General features: G+C 52.4%; 2 protein-coding genes across 2 annotated transcripts in view; both read left to right on the top strand.

Annotated features, from left to right (window-relative positions):
- RNF43 (ring finger protein 43) overlaps nt 1-2,578 on the top strand; it is a 58,348-nt gene extending 55,770 nt beyond the window's left edge. The window contains exon 9 of the mRNA XM_075033322.1: nt 2,535-2,578. Coding sequence (XP_074889423.1) covers nt 2,535-2,578 — 44 coding nt within the window. The remainder of the gene's footprint in view (nt 1-2,534) is intronic.
- Nucleotides 2,579-6,093: 3,515 nt separating this feature from the next.
- Nucleotides 6,094-9,027, top strand: SUPT4H1 (SPT4 homolog, DSIF elongation factor subunit). Its single transcript, XM_075032392.1, has 5 exons — nt 6,094-6,255; nt 6,569-6,675; nt 6,792-6,847; nt 7,055-7,108; nt 8,605-9,027. Exons 1-5 carry the CDS (start codon nt 6,187-6,189, stop codon nt 8,670-8,672), a joined length of 354 nt encoding a protein of 117 aa, XP_074888493.1. The 5' UTR covers nt 6,094-6,186; the 3' UTR covers nt 8,673-9,027.
- The last annotated feature ends 3,210 nt before the right edge of the window (nt 9,028-12,237 follow it).

Below are 12,237 nucleotides of genomic sequence, written 5' to 3'. Positions count from 1 at the left end.
TCACAACAATGAGGTTTTTCTGAGAAAACAGAAAGAATATAGAGACTTTCATGTGGGAAAAAGATGATTAGCAGAGGATATGAAAGAGAGGATATGAAATCAGGAGAGCAGGGGAGAAGGCAGATAAGAGAGACTCACTGGTGCTTATAACAAAATAAGTGGTGGCATCAAATGGGAACCAGAAGCTTTAAAACACCCAATAAGGTAATACATGGTGTGTAATGAAACTGGTGCTCATTGCCCAGAGGAAGTAGGTGCCAGAAGTAAAATGGGTTTGAGAGCCTAGATCAAGAGCTATCAAATGCAGGTATGCAAATACACTCTCTGGCTCAGGAAGTCCCTAAACCAGGGTTTCCAGAAGCTGACAGTGCTCCTGTGGGATGCAGCACCCTCCAGGTGTGTGTGCTTACCTTGCCCAGCTGCAAGGTGAGGCTGAATCTTGGTCCACTGCCCCTGGAGAAACTCCAGTTGTGCAGGCGGTGCCATGCACTGGCATCGCAAGGAATAACACTGCCCACGGCCATTGCCAGTGTGCTGCAGATGATCCCAAAGGTACTTGCATGATCTTGGAGTTTATGCCGCTTCCTTGAGCACCTCCACCAGCTTTTCTTGGTGGGGTTTGTATAAAGATACATCCCTGCCTCTCTTGCCTGGGAGACTATACCTGGGAGTTGTTTCACTGAAGAACCAATCCTCAGGCAATGCAGAATGGATCCTCTTAAGAGAAGTCAGACAACTAGCAGTGAATTACAGCTAGATGGCTTCCTAAACCACCCCAGCACGCATGTATCTTGTCCCAGAACAGCCAGATTACTCCCAGCACAGGCTGATGAAATCTCTTGATTTCTCTCTCTGGGAAGTCTCACCTCCTGCAGCATGCTGTCAGCATCCTCCCCCTCTCCTCCATCTCCTGCTCATCCTTTTAGCCATTCCCTTTCATGTCATGTCTTTGATCTTTGCTAGAGAGGGGGAGAGGGATTAGAGGGCAGAAAAAGACCACTGTTAAAACCTAACACCCAAAGAATAAGATTTCTGTTGTATCGCCAAGGTATGCTCCTTCAGGTCATTGCTCGGTGTGGGTCTCAATGGCCAGTTCAGCAGCTGAGGCTCTACCACCTCTCCCAATTCAAGACCTTTTTTTAACCTTCCTTTCTGTTTGTATAATAAGGGACACTCACACAGGCATGGTTTTCAGAAAATATTTTAATAATGCTATTTGAGACTCAGGGCATCTGACTAATCACAGAGTGATCAAAGCTGTACAGTCCCTTTTGCATTGCACATAAGCTGGTGTACATGAGAAGCAGTTGGCAATGGCTTATTCAACGTACCGGTGACACAAATCACAAATGCCAGCTACATTCAAATGCTGTCTTCTGGTACTTTGGCCATGCCTGCACATATATCTATAACACTGTGTCTGTACATTAATTTTCCCATGTTGATTAGCTACGTTTTCTAAGCAGAATCTCATTTGCTTGTTTTCTTCCCATATATTTAATTTTCAGAGGTCCTGTTCCTACAGCTGGTGATTTATTACAAACAAGAATTTGCTGCGACTGTTTTGAAAAGTTGTTTGAATTGCTCTCTATGAGTATCTATATAGGCATTTGTTTCCTGTTGATCTCAGGAACATTCAGGAAAAGGGAAATGTGAAAAATAATGCATGTATGCCTTTACTGGGCTATGCTGACCCTGTGTGAGAGCTCTGGGCAGACTTGAGAGACATCTGGGAAAGGGACTGTGGTGTGTACATCAACACGTAGTCACTTAGAAAGCGACTATCTGAAGCAATACCTCAGGGTGCACCATTTCTAGGCAGCCCTTATGTTCAATGTTTCAAAGTAAACTACTCAGCATGTGCCTGTCAATAATTCACCAGGCGGAAGGAGTTGGTGAAAAGCATGAGCCGCAGTCTTTGCTGGCTGGGCATGAAGGATTGGCATTTATGGCCAACCACCACTTACTGGGTTTGGCTTGTTTGGGACTCGGAAGCAATTTGTGCAACTTCTTGAACACCATGAAACGCACGTGCCATCCCTTTCTTGCATGCACACATCACTTGCAGTCTGCTTTTGTTGTCTGGAGTTTCTGTTGTTGTTGTCACCTGTCCCTGGGAGATTCTGCCTTGGCACTGTGTGAGTATGAATCGGTGTTATTTTCTGTTGCTAATAATTTTAAAAATGGCTGTAGAGATTTTCCTTAAAGAACAAGCATCAAAAAGCCTCAAAAGCAAACATCTAGTAGCAATATGAATGCTGGGGTGCACCATGCCCTTAGCCTGTACCTTCTGAAATATTTGAAGGGTAGCTTGACATCTTATCTTTACATTTTATTGTGCTTTAACTTATAGGAATAAACTGACTGGGGAGGTGGCCAGAAAAGTCCCTCCAAAATACTGGGAGAAACTTGGTGGCTTTCCCTGCAGCATCTGTTCTCTGTATTGCAGGGTCAAGGCCCCAGCAGCTGCAGAGTCTGGGATTGTTCAGCTAGTTGCAGCTGACACTTTTCTTTTTCCTTTTCTTTGAATGCAGGATCTGAAGAGGAGGTCCAGGATGTCCATGAACACTCAGTTTAATAAAACACTGGCCTGTTTCCTTACTAGAGAGCTGGAGTGGACAAAGATGTTCAGCGCACCAGCTGTAGAGGAGCTCACATCTTGCTCTTTGCACAGGCAATGCGTAATAACCAGCCCTGACCTGCATGGCCCACGCCAAGATGCAGACTGCAAATAAGCAATGTGACACTTGTGGTCTCCTCGCATGGTCCCAGGTTGCAATGGTCACACAAATACAGAGCCGTGTTCTCCAGGTCCCATTCTCCTTTGAAGGCACAGGCAGCCCATCTTCGTCCTGTGGCATCTATCTGCGTGGGCTGGCTTGCTCAGAGAGCGGCCTTGGGATTCACCAGCTGGAGAGCTCGCGGAGTGAGTGCAAGCTGCTATTTTGGCATGTTCATGCCACAGAAGGTTTTGCTAAAGACTTCAAAAATAAACAAGCCTTCGAGACCAAAAGCTGCAGAAATGACTTTCTGTGGCCTGGTAGCTCCTGACTTCATTTCCTCACTTAGGTCAAAAGCCAGATTTCTTCACTCAACTTTTCCACTCTTATTTCAGACACAGGAACAAGCTATTCTCCATCTCACCACTCATAGGTCTGCCCTGCAAGTTGCTTCTTCTGACTTCATTGGAAACCAACAGCTTTAACCACTTTTGATCACTTTGTTGTCCCTCAGCTGACGCCACCTCGGCCATTTGCTGCAATCTGCCAGCAGCAGGAGAGGTGAAGACACAGGGACAATGGCAGGGAAGGAGCTGGGTCAGACTCTATTGCAAAGAATCCACCCTCTCATCTGGCAATGTGAACAAGTCTCTCACTCATCCTCTAACTCCTCCACCTACCCTCAGAACAAGTCTGATGGCCAGCCCTGTTAAGAGCAACTCATTTGTTAGGTATATTTCAAACCTGAGATGCCCCAGTCACAGGAGTCATGGAAAATCCTTGAGTTCACGTGGCTCCTGCTTCTCTCCTTCCTCCCTTGTTGCCCCAAGACACAGCAAAAATTCCCAGCAAAAGCATCCATAATAAATGCAGAGCAGAGCCCCATCCATCACCCAGCCTTATCTTCATATTCCTGAGTTGCCTGAAACGATCCTGCAAAAGAATTTTTCAAAATACCCTTCTGCCTTTTCTACCTTTTTGATGATGGAGAGAGAAAACTTGAGAAATTGCTAGGCTCTTGGTTTATTACTTTCCCCCCCTTCCCATTTGTGGGTTTTTTTTTTGAATGTCACTACTTCTTATTTCCTACATCATATAATTTGGGGACATTCAAGTAAATAAAACCTGCCAAATTCAAAACATAGCAGAACCCAAACAGTTTTCATACAGCAGGGACTTAGACTGTCGAGTTCATTGCCCTAAATGATCTTTCAGACCAAAGAATTAGCCAGATTCCCACATGAAGTGCACATTTATACAGCACCAAGTGTTTCCAGAGTTAATGCTAATGCGGCATTGGTGAGGACAGTACACTGGAGCTGAAGGTAACTCCTGACAATTTGAAACCCAGTGTAGGGACAGACTTCCCCCATCTGCTCAGTAAGCTTTCTGTGTGTTCCTTTGAAGCAGCAGCTTCTTCTCCGGTTCAGGAGAGTGCACTGGTTATGTAGTCCCAGTTCAGGATAATTCTGCCTCTGCCTTCGTTGGTGAGGAAAGCTTTTTATGGGGTTTGCTGCCCTTAATCTTTGAAAAAGGAATCTTTGTCCCAGCTGCTAATCAGTCACTGACATTCAAGTGATGGTTTGAAAAGTCAGCCAATAGCACTGTTTTGAACAAAACACTATTCCCTTGTTAGTGTTCGTTTCTTGTGTCCTGTGACCAAGCCTCTGCAGGACCTTTCAGTCTAGAAAAGAGCTGAATTTCTTTCATGAAAGAACTCAGCAGAACTGTATTTTAACCTTTCCGGGCTCTTCTTGCTTGTCCTACAGAGCAAGCTCGCAAGCAAGACACAAGCTCAGATGTTTTCTCCCTTGCAGGGAAGTCAGTCTTAAACTAGAGGAAGAAAACCCAGGAGTGGGTCTAGATTCCCCCTGTTCAACTTCTCGTGCACGTGGTCCATGGCTTGTCTCAACCAGCTCCCTACATCCTTGACTATCCTGGAGGGTTCCGATGACTTTACAGAGGGGAGGGTCATGAAGTCTAGGTGCGCCCACTGGTTTCTTTAGGAGTCAAGAAGGCTGAGAGCCTCCAGGGATGCATTTCACTGCCTCAAAGGAACGAGCATCTAGTTTGCAGTCTAAAAGTCCTCTTCTCTTTCCCTCCTTATCCTTAAAAAAAAAGGAGGGCTCTGAATCTGTGGCAAGCACCAAGCTTCTTGGAGAAAGTGCTCAGCACTAACGCAGCCTTTCCACTCCCTACTCCAGTATTACCAGGCTGCGCAGGGCAATGCCTGCTTTAAAGTGGTTTCCCTTCCAGATGTTATGCTGCTGCTCCTTTTCATCTAGAAAATGGCCATCCTACTTGCTGGGCCCCCTCCCTGGGGCTTGCTGAGCTGAATGAGAGCGTGCAGGTCTGCCTCGGTGGGTTCTCATGTGGGAGGAGAGGGAGGAACTCTCCAGGAAGGTAGTTTTTAAGAACCTCTTCAGTAGATGGACTACCATCCTTGGCTGCCTGGAAGGGAAGAAGCAATATCTGAGAAAATGGGGAATGGCTCCTCTCAGTTCTGTACCTCTTGCTTCCGGGCGATGCTTTTGAGTGCTCGGTACCCTTGGGCTCCATCACCCAATTTCTTCAGCATCACCACAATGAAGTGGAGCTCATTTTCCTTCGTTGCGTCCAAAGTCCCGGCTGAAGACCGACGGACGCCAGAGCATCCCAAACTCCCTCCATCTGAAACCAAAGCCCCAGCCCTTCCCCAGGGACCGGACCTCCCACCCCACCGAGATGGGTACCCTGGGCCGGGCTGGGTGGACCTCCCCCCTTCCTGCACAGAGCCTCCGCTCTCCCTTTTATGTTCAGATCCTTTTGAAATGTGAATATAGGTTTGTTTTTTTTGTTGTTGGTTTTTGTTTTGTCTTTTTGCTGAGTCTGTCCTGGCTCTTGGGGCTTGGGAATAAATTATGACCCAAAAAAAAAGGAAGAATACGTTTTATATATATGCAAAACTGTGTATTTATGTCCGATAGAAACAAAGATGTGTGGATATGCTGATGTGCTCAGAAATATATTTATTTACTAATATATTTATCCATGTACCCGGTCTGCTCGCCTGGTTTTGTTCTTTGTACCGAGCCGTCGGGGCTGTGCCTCCGTCCAACGCCACGGAAATAAGTCGCTCGGAGGGCGGCCCCGGCCCCGGCCCCGGCCCCGGCCCCGGCGAGAGGGGCTGCGGCCCGCCGGCGGGCCCGGGCCCGCTCTGACAGCAGGCTCCGGCCGGGGCGCTGGGCCGGCTCTGCCCGTGTCTGGAGCCCCGGGTCCCGCCCGGGCGCTGCTGCCCGGCCCCCGCTCCCCTCAGCGGCTTCTCTGCCGCCCTCCGCCGGGCGCGGAGCCTGCGGAGCGGCGGGCGGAGCCCGCACGGCCGCTGCCGCCTGCCCCGCCGCCAGGCCCGGCCCGGCCCGGCCCCGGTCTGCGCCTGCGCGGCGGAAGCGCGGGCGGCGGCGGCGGCGGCGGCTGTGGCGGCGGGGGGATGGCGCTGGAGACCGTCCCCAAGGACCTGCGGCACCTCCGCGCCTGCCTGCTCTGCTCCCTCGTCAAGGTGCGACCGGGACCGGCACCGGGACCGCTCCCCGCCCGGTCCCGGCCTTCCTGCCCCGGCCCGGGCCTTCCCCCGCCCGGCGCAGGCCCTTCTCCCCGCCCCTCTACCGCCCGGCTCGGGCCTCCCTCGGCCTCCGGGCGCTTCCCTGCCCGGACGGGCCTTCCCCCTCCCTTCCCCCGGCGCAGGCCTCCCTGGCTCCCGCCGGCCCTGTCCGGCTCTCCCCTCCCTCCGCCAGCCCCTGCGGCCGCCCCGGTCCCGGCCGGGCCCCGACCCTCCTCCCCCGGCCCCGCGCTGACGCCTCTGTCCCCCTCAGACCATCGACCAGTTCGAGTACGACGGCTGCGACAACTGCGATGCCTACCTGCAGATGAAGGGCAACCGGGAGATGGTCTACGACTGCACCAGCTCCTCCTTCGACGGGTGAGTGGGGCCCGGGCCCGGACCGGCCACGCTCCCCCGGGGTGCTGGGGACGCAGACGTGGCACTGCCATGTCACCTGGCCGGGAAACATCACCTCACTCCCATCCCTCCCGCAGGATCATTGCAATGATGAGCCCCGAGGACAGCTGGGTCTCCAAGTGGCAGCGAATCAGTGAGTGGTTTTTTCCCAGCTGGTTTGGGAGCCGGAGATCCCATTTCTCCAGCAAACCCTTCTCTGGGGCAGTGGGAGTTGCTGTTCAGGCTGCGGAGGGGGGTTCTGCTCCCAAAGAGGGGGCATCTGCACATGCAGAGGCTGGCAGGGATGCTTGCCCACCCGGCTGATGCCGTGCAGGGTAACACAGTGTTTTCTTTCCCCCAGGTAACTTCAAGCCAGGTGTCTACGCAGTGTCTGTGACTGGCCGCCTGCCCCAAGGTAACGCTGTCAGCTCGTGTTAAGGGGAGGCTCCTGCATGGATGGCAGCTGAGGGATTATTCTGCACATTAGATGTTGGGGCTGTAGCCATCTCCGAGGTGACAAACTGGGAGGTGCATTGTGCTGTACCTGTGTGATGAAATCAGGATTTGGGGGTTCAGTGAACACTGTGTGTTTTGAACAGAGCACACACCTTGTGGGTGAAGGAGTTAGCAAGGTGACAGCTGAAGGAGATGCTGAACGGGAGAGTGGTTTCAGGGTTCTGCAGACAGGTTTTCTACGTGCAGACATTCAGCACTATGCCTGCCAGAAGTTGATATTGAAGATGTTGCTGACTAAAACCTGTGACAATAAGCCCGCTATCAGAGGGTTAGACTGTGATTAAAGGGTGACTCCAGAAAGTGGGTGCATTTCAAACTGTTCACCTGCAGGGAAACATGAAGGTTTGTCCATAGAAAAGAGTTTTGCAGGTTGGGATGCTGTTATGGCAATCTGGGTGAGCAGATACCCCTTTCCATCATCATACTGCACTGAGGGCTTACATTAAGGTGGGTTTGGTGCGGTTATAAATGGAGGGTGTAGAGGGTTGGCCTTACCCTCCATAATGCAGAAACTGCATCATCCGTCTAGCTGAGAGTCCCTGCCCTGTACATAGCCCCAGGGCAGACTCCTAACCTGTGCGCCTTCCCAGGAGTGCCGCCATCCCGTATCCCCAGGGTGAAAGCTGTGCTTGTGTCTGGAATCCCAGGCTCCTTATTTCTGACCTGAGCTTCTCCATCTGTGGTGGGAAGGAGCTGGAACATCACAAGGCTTGAAGCCAAGGTCTGCTGGCACAGCTTTCGGCACATCTGAAATAACCAGAGTGCAGCAGGTGATGGCATGAGCTCGATGGCAGCTGCAGGCAGGGAGCACAGGGCAGCAGGCGGAGGGAGTACAGGTGGGAGATGCTGTCTTTGGTCTCTCTCAGCCCATTCTCGCATCACGGGGAGGAGTGAGAAGACTGGGGAGCATGGTAACCAGCAGGCTGCACTCGTGGGCCTTGCAAGCTGTAATTTGGCTGTCTCTTGGTGCGTGGCGCTGGTGAGAGCCACACTGAACCCCATGGTGCTCCTCTGATGTCACTGTTCTTAAGGGGTTACTGAGAAGGTAGGACATGGCAGGCAGGTCACAGAAATGACTGAAAGATTGAAGTTGTACCCTTAAGAGCTTGACTGTTCAGCACAGTCATAATATTCAAACATTTTCAGGTAGGAAATAAGGTAAATAAAATCTCTACCTGGTTCTTTCCCAAGGCAAAACAAGAGTTGATGTTTGGGAGCTCTGTCTAGACATTTAAGCTAGAAGAGGGAACACTCTTAACAGTTCTATTAGAAGAAATTACGATGATTGTCCGGTTCTTGATCTCTGCAATGAAGGCTACATGACAGAGCAACCAGATATTTTCAAGGCTCCTCATCCCTAAAGAATACTGAAATGTCTTTGTCTCCTTGCTGCAGGGATTGTCCGAGAGCTGAAGAGCCGTGGTGTGGCTTACAAGTCCCGAGACACAGCTATAAAAACCTAAGGGGCTTTCGTGCTGCCTGGAGGATTCCCCAGTGCTACGTTTGGAGAGGCAGCAGACACACAGGGCACTGCTCCGAAATCTTTTAGCTTTAGCACGTGGGAAAGTGGGCCTGGACTCGGAGGGAGCTTGCTGGCTCGGCTCTTCTCGCTCAATACCTCTGGACTCTGCCATACCATGGTCTGCCCACACAGACCATAGACATTTTTTTGAGCCTTGACAAGGGGGAGGGCATGAGTAGGTCTGGGAAAATGGTGTTCAATGGTGTGCACAAGCTTTTTTTACAGTTGATGTGGAAAAGAGGAGAGCTGGGATATAGCTGTGTAAATATTTCAATAAAATGTACTGCCTGATCAGAGTTGAGTCCATCTGTATGCTCAGTCACTATTTTCACCCGCTGCAGGGCGCGGATGGTGCGGTGAGGGGTTTCACACTCAGCCCCCTGCCCCCCAGACTGTTTGGAGCTTAGGACTGCCATCACTTCTTATGCCATGGACCACATTCCTGCCTCAAGAGGGAGATCCTGCGCTGGCTGAATTGGGGTGTCCTTCGCTGTAGGAACAAGCAGACTAACGATTTGTGCCTTACAGCTCAGGGCTGGATGGAATAGGTAAGATGATGTGAAGTATTTCATGCGGAGGTAGTTATCTGGAGGTCACAGTGCCCTGGGCCTGCAGGATCCTGTACAAGCGACGTGGAAGCAGGCTTGAAGGACCTTCGACTGGCTGTTGCTGGCCTCCAGGGCAGGCAGAGCAAGACCAGCCTGTTGCTGGTGTGGTTGGGAGGCAGCACTGGGCCTTGTGGAGGGGAGGGATGGACGAGCAGGGGTGGAAACACCCATCCAGCCTCGTATTTGTAGAGATCTGGCTGTTTCGAGTGTCAGCCTGGGTACTGTCTGCATTGCATAGGCTCCTGAGAGATTTGGTCTCCTTAGCTGGTGGGTCTTGCCTAACATGTTTTGCTCCAGTTCAGCAGCAGCCACCAATCACAAAGGTGGCTTGTCCAAGGGCAGAGTCCTAGATCAGTAGCTCTGTGAAATGAGCATTTTCTTTTCTTTACTGAGATAATCCTGTAGCTGGAAAGCTCAATTTTTGTTTTCTGTAGACAAATAGTGGAAAAGCAATACAGCCTGAAAACTGCATTTGATCAGAGATGAAAGCGGCTGCAGTGAAGGGAATGCATCGCTGTTGGGGAGAGACGCTGTCAGGAGCACAGAGGCAACATGCTCTGTCCTGCTCTGATTTGTAGAGCTGGCCCTGAAAGAGTCCCAAGTGCTACGGGTCAGCCAGAGCATGGCTTTCTGTGGGGTTTTGGAGCAGATATGTGGCTGGAGGAGACTGCTGTGAGCACAGGGGGGCTGTGTGGGTGCCGCGGTGTTAGTCGAGACGTCTTAAACCACATTTCTCCTGGGGACTTGCAGACATGATGCTGAAGTCAGGAGTATTTGCTCGGTGCAGACCAGGACCAAGTCAAGTTGGTGGTGGGCTCTGAGCTCCAGCAGACCCCCCTAGGTGCAGGTCGCCTTTTGTGGGAATTGCTGAGAGTGCTTCAGCCCCTGGCCAGGGGGTTAGAGCCTCCTCTTGGGAAGGTGGAGCAGCAGGTTCATGTCCTCGGGTAGAGGAGGGAGTTGACTGTGATCTTCACGCATCCGTGGTGAACGTCCAAGCACTTGAGTTACCTGACAGTTATCCTCCAAGCTTGCTTGGTTGCAGAGACTGGGCAGGAGATGTGCCTTGGAAATGCCCGGTAGGTCAGGTCTGTGGGAGAGAGGTGCAACTGTCCCGGCAGCCAAGGTCGTGACTCCACAGGATGCTCAGCTTTAGACATTTTGGCCATGGACCTCTGGACCCTGGAGGGCAATTTTGGACCGGCTGTGCCATGAGAGACAAGGGGTGAGCTGGGATCCCCCCAGGGTGCATTCATCCCCTGCAGAACAGTCCAGGAAAGCTGCAGCCAGTGCTGTCTGGGCAGCCGTGTGAGGCTGATGAGAGCTGACAAGGCTCAGAATGAAAGGGGTCAAGGAGGATGAAACAGGCGGCTCTTTCTCCTGCTGGAGGGAGATGGGTCTGGGGAGTGAGGTTTTGGCTCCAGACAGGTTGGAAGGATGTTGGGAATGATGATCAGCGGCACTGGCCATGCCTAGCCCTGGAAGCCTCACCCTTCCAGTGCCACGGGGTGGCAGCAGGGCTTTGTGGAGCAGGGCTGGAGCCTGGCGATGGGCTGGGGTGAAGCTGCTGGGGATGGACCTGAGCAAGGGAGACCTGAGGCACATCTCCATTTTCCACTGTATTTCACAGTGCCTTTCGCTCCCTACTAGCTTCCCAGGTTGTGTTCCCCTTCCCTGGCTCCAGGGATGGGTATGGCCATGCTGGAGCTGCTCCAGTGCTGGAGGCACATCAGGACCCCTTCCTCCAGTTCCAGGCCACCTTGTCCCCTGGCCCCACGGTGCAGAGGAGGAGACGAGGGCTCTGCGCAGGACCCCAGGCAGGGTGGGCTTGTTTGTCTGGGCTCCAGGTGTGGGTCTGCAGGCATGGTGTGGTTCATGTCTCCCTTCCTGGGAAGCTGCAGTCTTGCAGTAACACGGTCACTACCCAGGGCTGCGACCTTTGCTTAGGAAATTGTCCCCAGGGAGTAGTGTGCATTGTCACTGTGCCTCTCAGGGCAGGTGAGGGGGCTTGTAAACCCCTCAGGGACCTCGCCCCTTCCTAGGAAGCACAATCGCTCCAGGTCATACAGAGTTAAGACCGGTGGTGACTGCAATGCAAGTACAATAGAGTCAGAACAGCAAGGCAAACGGGCTGAATGCCGGTGGTCTTTCAGAGGGAGCTGCACCTCCTCTGCCTGCAGCAGCTCAAAGTGCTTCCAAGAACCTGGTGCCTCCGATCGGGCTGGCTCGGTGAGCCTCTTCCCTGCGAGCTTGCTTGCTCGCTCGCCCACACATGCACCACATCTCCCAGCCCACGCCGCCCGAGTGATTCATTGCTCCCAGGCTGCCGAAGCTGAGCATTGGACCTTTGCAAAGCACCTGAAATGAGCATTTTAGTTAGACTCCAGCCCCAAAGCTGCCAGGTTTTGTAGCAGCAAAAAGCAAACGGATGCAGAGCTTTATTTGCTGAGAAAAGTAGGGCAGGGAGCTCTCACGTTGAAGAAATTGGAGGAAAAATGTGTAGCGGCAGCCCAGGCTGTCAACCAGGCAGGGAGCTGTAGATCTGAGTCAATTTAAGACGGCTCCTCCCCCTGCACCAAATGACGTTAAAATATTTCAGCCAGGCCTGAAAATCCTGCAGGTTTGGCATCTGAAGCAGCCTGGCTGCTCTCCGGCAGTGGGGGGGCTGGGGCAGCCCCTGGCAGCGCAGGCAGGAAGCACGAGCCAGTGGATTTCTTCGTGCGGGTTTTGAGAACCGATACCCCATCTCTCCCTCCAGGCGAGAAAAGTGACTTTCCAAAACCACAGAGCACACAGTGTTTCTACGTGATGCAGCTGCAGGCGGTGCTGGGAAATGCCCGGCTGAGCCGTCCCCACCTGCGCGGGGGCCTCTCCGTGTGCCGCCCCGGGGACGGGGACCTG

This window comes from Buteo buteo, chromosome 7, assembly GCF_964188355.1.
Source record: "Buteo buteo chromosome 7, bButBut1.hap1.1, whole genome shotgun sequence".
Lineage (NCBI taxonomy): Eukaryota > Metazoa > Chordata > Aves > Accipitriformes > Accipitridae > Buteo > Buteo buteo.
Note: the sequence above shows the minus strand (reverse complement) of the source record. Positions and strands in the feature narration are given on the sequence as shown.

What these genes read in the sequence shown, in the direction of transcription:
- SUPT4H1 (XM_075032392.1), top strand. Translation starts at nt 6,187, where the DNA reads ATGGCGCTGGAGACCGTCCCCAAGGACCTGCGGCACCTCCGCGCCTGC. An exon ending in TGCTCTGCTCCCTCGTCAAG is followed by an intron (nt 6,256 to 6,568) that starts GTGCGACCGGGA and finishes TGTCCCCCTCAG; the next exon opens with ACCATCGACCAGTTCGAGTA. An exon ending in CTCCAAGTGGCAGCGAATCA is followed by an intron (nt 6,848 to 7,054) that starts GTGAGTGGTTTT and finishes TCTTTCCCCCAG; the next exon opens with GTAACTTCAAGCCAGGTGTC.